Raw genomic sequence first — 7176 nt, forward strand, 5'->3', positions numbered from 1 at the left:
TCACTACAGAAATAGATTGCCCCATCTTCCTTCCGAGGAGTGGCTGATGGGTTTGAACCGCCGGCCTTCTGGTTATTGTGTTAATGAGGCAGGTTTAGTGTAGAGTATCTCTTAAATCAATCTATTTTGAGTTATAAAAGAGATTAAACAATCAAGCAGAGGAAAGATGGGGTAAAACAGATGTCAAGACACATGGAGATCTCTAAGGAACCAAGAAGTAGAAGCTGAAGAGACAAGGACCTTCCTCCAGTGCCAACAGCAAGAGAAAGCATTCCCCTACAGCTGGTGTCCTGAATCCGGACTTTTAGCCTCCTGCAATGTGAGAGTAAATTTGTTTGTTAAAGCCATGTACTTGTGGTATTTCTGTTACACTAAACAACTGAGACACTCACTAAGGGAGGGAGTTGTCACTATAGTTTTAGCTAAAGACATTTAACAAATTTCCTATTGACAGAATGAAGAAAGAACAAGGGGACAACAAAGAGAACTTGCAACAGCAAAGTAATATACACAGACAGACTCTAAAGGGCTCTGGACTTGATCATCTACTAGATTTGAACAAGGTAGCAGAGCACCCGGAATATGTTAAGTCCTCAATAAACAACAGCTGCTGTTCTTATAGTTATTATTATAATTGCTATAAAGTAAGCTCCAATCAAAGAAGCAATGACAAATGGGGAGAAGCAGGCTCTACAAACACTGGTATAGTATGACAGCTGCCACTAAGTTGGCTCTGAATCATGGCATCCTTACATATCACAGAATGAAATGCTGCCCCGTCCTGTGTCACCTTCACAATCACTAACATGTTGGAGTCATTGCTGCAGCTATTGTGCCAATCCCACTCACTGAGGGTCTCCCTCACCCTTGCTGGCCTTCTACATCACCAAATATGATGCTTTACTCTACTGATTCATTCCTCCTGATGACATGTCTAAAACAAGTGAGTCAGACAATGTTCTGTTGTGATCCGTAAGATTTTTATTGGCCAATTTGTAGTGCTGTTATTGCAACAGCACTAGATAACTAAGACACATACATATCTACACCTATTGGAAACACACTTACACACACCACACACATGGACAAGAACTCACCCACAGGGACTCTAGCGAGAGCAAAGAGGAACACATTGGTGGACGCTCCCAGCATGAGATAACCCAGAGCACTGAGGAGGATGCACATCAGCAACGAAGACCGTCTTCCAACCACATCGCTCCAGCAGCCCTGAGGAAGGAAAGAGAAGGTACTTTGAGCCGTTGTAAAATAACAATTCCCATGCAAATGCACAAAAGACTTGATGCAGTGGAAAACAAGCAGGTACTTTGGTTTAAGGGCCTTAGGTGCCTGGTTCAGTCTCATCATTTGCCTGAGTAACTGATTTTCTCTAGTAATCCCACAAGGGAAGATATAATATAGTTTTCATCGCCCCCAAAAGTGTCTATGATGATCTGGTAGTTAAGAATGATTGGAGAGATACTGAAGTGTAATTTCTAAAGCTTCATTTTTATCTTCATTCTTATTACTTTATGGGAGTAAGCCACTCAGTAAACACGTTCAGTAATTGGCAATTTAGAAAATACTGAAAACCAAAGGCAGTAAAAATATCTCATAGTCCCCTAACCTAAATGTTATATTTTAGACAACACGGTCACATAGTACACTTTATTTTAAAACTTGCTTTTTCCCTTAACAATGTCTTGAACATCACTCTGTGTCATTAAAAAGCTGCCACTGTTACCATTTTAAATCATATCTCATATTCCAATATATAGAGGAGAGGTACCAATATTTATTTAAAAATTCACTCTGGGTTATATTTTTTGGCTCTTTTCAACTTGTCAAAAATATGCTGTTAGGTGCCATCGAGTCAGTTCCAACTCATAACGAACCTATGTATAGGACAACAAAACTCTGCCTGGTCCTGAAATCCAGCCCAACAATCATTGCTACACTTGAGCCACTGTTTTAGCCACTGTGTCATTCCACCTTATTCAGGATCTTCTTCTTCTTCGCTGACCACCTACTTTACCAAGCATGGTATCTTTCTCTTGATATGACCAAAGTATGAGAGGCAAAGTCTGGCCATTCTCACTTCTAAGGAGCATTCTGGCTGTAACTGCATTCAAGACAGATTTGTTTGTTCTTCTGGCAGTCCATGGTATATTCAATATTCTTCAACAGTACCACAATTCAAATCTATCAATTCATCTTCTTCTTTGGTCTTCCTTATTTATTGTCCAGCTTTCATATGCATCTGAGGCGACTGCAAATATCATGGCTTGGGTCAGGTGCACCTTAGTCTTCAGAGTAACATCTCTGCTCTGTAACACTTTAAAGAGATCTTTTGTAGCAGATTTGCCCAATGTAATACAACTAATGTCATAATAAGCATTCTTACAACAAAATATTCCAAACATCCTTGAAAATTTCCTCAGGTTAAATTCCTAGAATTGGAATTGCTAGGTTAAAGGGCATGTGTGTGTGTGTGTGTGTGTGTGTATTTTATTGTGATTTGGGTGAAAGTTTACAGAGCAAATTCATCTTCCATACAGCAGTTCACATAAACTTTGCCTGATGACACTGACTGTAATCTCCCACAATGCAACAGCTCTCCTCCCACCTCCTCCCCATAGCCATCTGTTCCCTGTGTTCTTCCCTCCCATGCACTCCTGCCCCCTGAGCTGTCTCCCAGTGCATGCACAGCCTTTCTATTCTCCTATGATTGAACTCTCCAAGAAGTGTATCTACCTAATGTAAATGTTTAGCTCATATGCCTATCTTTTGTTTGACTGGAAGCCACAGGAGTGGGTTCAATTCCAGCCTGAAGGACAGCTAGGGGCCATAGTCTCAGGGGTTCACCAAGCTCTATCAGACCAGCAAACCTGGTCCTTTTTTTTTTCTTCATGATTTTGAGTTTTGCTCCATTGTTCTCCCACTCTACCCAGGATCTCCTACATAGATCCCTCTCTAAGTAGTTGATAGTGGTAGCCAGACGCCATCTAGTTCTTTTGGTCTCACAGTTGTATAGGCTGAGGGTCACATGGTGTACCAGTCACTTGGACTAATTGTTTACATGTGTCTTTGGTTTTCTTCATTCTTCTTTGCACTGGATGAGGAGAGACCCATCATTGCATCCAGATGGCCTCAGGGCATGTATATTTTAAGGCTACTGATGCATGTTGTTGTTGTATGCAATGCAGTTGATTCTAACCTACAGCTATTCTATATGACAGAGTAGAACTGCTCCATTGGGTTTCCAAGGCTGTCATCTTTACTGAAACAGATCACCAAGTCTTTTCTTCCACAGTTGCTGGTAGGTTCAAATAGCTAATCTTTTGGTTAGCAGCCAAGGGCTTATCCATTGCCCCACCATGACTCCTTTATTAACATATACCAACAAGTTATACTCTAGAAACCATCTGCAATCCCAACAACAGTGTCATTTCCTATATTTTAGCCAACACTATATATCTTCAATTGAATTCAACTGAAGAAGTCTACAAATTTAAGTGGAGTATTTTTAATAGCTTACATTTTTCTTTTTCTTCTTCTTTCTGATGAGATGATTTTTTTTTCCATTATATACTACTTATTTGCGGGAGCTCTGGTAGCATAGTACCTAAGGCACTTGACTGCTAACCAGAAGGCTGGCGGTTCAAACCCACCAGCCACTCCTTGGTAGAAAGATGGGACAATCTACTTCCGTAGCGATACTGCCTCAGAAATCCAAGGAGGGGTCACAATGAGTCAGGTCCAACTCGATGGCAGATAACAACAACACCACCACTACTTATTGGCAATTTCTTTTGAGAGAAGCAAGCCATTCAATGTGTCTGCCAATTATAATTTCCACATCTGAGAACCTCAGAGTCCCGCCAAGCAGGGTTGTCTCCTGAGTTGTTATTTATGCAAGTAAGGATGTTTAGCAATACCACAAAGGCGGCTCAGGCTTGTCCAGCAGGAAACAAATGCTTGGTTTTTGCCACCTGCGTACAGCAGAGTTTCTGTGTATGAGTTCGAATGTAATGCGCACACTTGCAGTGTAAGGCTCTTCTAGCCATTGTGTTTATGACTCCCACCAAATGACTGGGAGGAACTATGTAAACATGAGGTGCTTGTGGTCCAGCAAGGGGATTGGATAGCTTGTTAGTAATGCAAAAAAGGTGCACGACACCCTTGTGGGGGTGGGACCATGGAAATAAGGTGTATGGAACCTTATTGTGGGGATTAGTCAGTTTTGTCATTTTGCTAGGCTTAAAATGAACCTTCTCCAAGGTAGAAGAGGTATCTCACTGCCAGGAGTGGAGGAGATTGGCAAACTGAGACAATGGCAGAGATACAGTGGAAGCAGAACCACAACAGACTGGCAGGCTTGCTGGTCCACTGGGCAAGAAAGCTGAGTGCCTTTGGGCAGAAGCCTTGCTCACAAAGTGGGGTGCCTCTCTGAGCACCTATCGGCAGGGTTAAAAGAGCTTTGTAACATTTGCCTGAGCCGGACAAAGGCCAGCTGAGAGGGTAAGAGCCAAAGAGAGGCACGGGAATGGCAGATGGGAGGTCGTCCTGATGGAAGAACTGTATCCTGAGCATTCCTGAACTTGAATTGTAACCTGTTACTTCCCTAATAAACCCTATAATCCTGAGTATTGCTTGTGAGTTCTGTGTGGCTATTGCAACAAATTATTGAACCCAAGAGGGTGAATGCTGTGAGAGGGACAGTTTGTGTCAGAATTGGTAAAAAGGTTAGAAGGTAGTTGCATGTCTGACTTCTGACTCATAGGATTCAGCCTTGGGCTGTTAATGATGATTTTCTCTCCCCCTTGCAAAATTAGAGGAGGTAGAGTCCACTGCTCCCTTCTCCTTTTTGCAAAGAGTTACATGGAGCAGCAGAAGAGAGGCACATGAAGGAAGGAGCTAAGCAGAAGCTGGTGAGGAAGAAAGAAGTGACAGAGAAAGGCAGTGGTGTGGTGCATGGAGTCCTAGCATGGCCTAGATGTGGGTCACACACCGGTCCTCATGAGATAAAGGACAGCAAGATGAGCAGAACCCCAGAGCCATCAAAAGCTTCTGACACATTATTCATTCCTTAAGTGCTCTCAGTAATCAACAGCAACATACCTAGCTCAAAACAAGTCTCTCTTGCAGGCTGAAAGCTCTGGCCTATAAAGATATAATCATAAGTCATTGAGTAAAGTTTCTGCGAAAGTTTTTAAAAGTGGGGAAAAGTGGTGGTAAACAGCATTTTGCTCTTCATCTTTCCCTTCTTCCCGATTAGAACATTCATACAATGCTGGAAGATGAAGAGCCATCTAGCTAAGGACAGATGAGCAAGGTAACAGCAGAAACCTTGATCTCTGGGGGCACCGCAGATACCTGGCCAGCTTGGCAGCCAGCCTGCAACCTCCCTGACTTTTTCTCTTCACACTTTGCCAGGTGCCCTGGTACACATAGGAGACACAAACCTGACAATTCATCCAGAGTATCTCTCCAGTGAGTCCTTTTATATTCTCAGGTCCTAGATGACAGTTTCTTAGGAAAAAAACCTAACTGTCTTAAAATAAAAACTGTTGTTTCTGTTATGTGCCGTCGAGTGGGGCTCGACTCAGTGACCCCTCCTTGGGTTTCTGAGGCAGCATCACTATGGAAGTAGATTGCCCAACCTTCCTTCCAAGGAGTGGCTGGTGGGTTTGAACCGCCAGCCTTTTGGTTAGCAGTCAAGTGCCTTAGGCACTGTAAAACAATATAATTAGTAATGGAGCATCATCTGGGAAGGGTTGAGAAAAGGACCTTCTTGTTCATGAGCAATGGGCTGGCCTCCATTTGGCCTGCCCAGGAGGTGTTGAGACTGCTTCCCGTTTTCTCATTTCTCAACTATGTTGTAATAACCTTCCTCTATCCTCTCCATTTAACTACATAACCTGAGCCTGTCTTTCTTCTTTGCCAAAAGCCAGCTATACCTGTTCAAACTGTTTACCCATTTTTATTGGTGTGTTTACATTTTTTCTTAAGACTCTAAATGATCTCTTTATATAAGGATACAAACTTTTTAAAATTTCATTTACAGAATATTTTAAGGGTATTTACTATGGTTCTTTTACAAATGTTATCAACCTTCCCCCTAAACTTTCATTTTCATGGATTGTAGAAAGTTTCTACACTCTTTCTATCTGAGTAAGGGGTCACTGGCCCCCGTGTTCATAGGGCTGTAATATAGTCTAGCAGTTACACTCTGGGTCAGGCTGCCTCAGTTCAACTCCCCCTTGTGAAATTAACTCTATTATTCCCTGCATCAAGGACTCAGACACATTACTTAACCTCACTATCCCTCAGTTTCTCTATCTGTGAAACAGGAATAATAATAGCATATGCCTCAGGAGTTACTTCCCCTCCATCAACCCACTCTATGTGTTTTCATAAGATGAATCATTAAAGGCTCACAACTACCCTCTGAGGCTGGTTATTTTGAGGATTGAATGAAATAAATTGCTTAGACTTGGTCATCACACACAGTAAGTACTTAAAAAATGCTAGTCATTTTTATTATAATACACGTATCATAAAAAATATTAGTTAAATCTGACATAACACATCATTTCCTCATAAACTGTGTTCATAAAATTAAAATCTTTATGAAACTTATAATTAAAATATGTACTTATAAAAATATTGGTTAAAAAAGGAATTTTAACTAGGTACTTCTCTATCTGATGGCTTTCTGAAGGGAGGATCTCATTAAAGTATATCTATAAAATATATGAAATATGTTTCATAAGCATAAACATAATAAAACAAAGGATCCATTTGAAAGAGTAGGGCCATAGTTAGCAATAATAATTTGCATTCATAAAATGCTAAAAATGTGCCGGGTGCTCTGATAGATGCTAGTGACAAAAACAAATATAACCTGGTCTCCACTGTCAAGGAGGTCAGAGTCCAACAGGAATATATTGTGAATTAGCTAGTCTGAAATACATACTTTCTATATTTTACATATAATAAATACACATAAACTAAAAAACAAACGCACTGCCCTCAAATGAGATCTGACTTATAACGACCCCTCCTTGGGTTTCCGAGGCAGTATCACCACAGAAGCAGATTGCCCAATCTTCCTTCCAAGGAGTGGCTGATGGGTTTGAACCACCAGTCTTCTGGTTAGCAGTCAAATGCCTTATG

At 41.3% G+C, this 7176-nt stretch overlaps 1 protein-coding gene across 1 annotated transcript in view; it reads right to left on the bottom strand.

The window, feature by feature from the left end:
* The window catches only part of MFSD9 (major facilitator superfamily domain containing 9), a 39449-nt gene that overhangs the window by 15859 nt on the left and 16414 nt on the right, over nucleotides 1-7176 (bottom strand). The window contains exon 4 of the mRNA XM_007959490.1: nucleotides 1098-1227. Within this exon, the coding sequence (XP_007957681.1) occupies nucleotides 1098-1227 (130 nt within the window). The remainder of the gene's footprint in view (nucleotides 1-1097; nucleotides 1228-7176) is intronic.

This window comes from Orycteropus afer, unplaced genomic scaffold (assembly GCF_000298275.1).
Source record: "Orycteropus afer afer isolate SDZICR_OR568_19922 unplaced genomic scaffold, OryAfe1.0 scaffold00017, whole genome shotgun sequence".
Classification (NCBI taxonomy): domain Eukaryota; kingdom Metazoa; phylum Chordata; class Mammalia; order Tubulidentata; family Orycteropodidae; genus Orycteropus; species Orycteropus afer.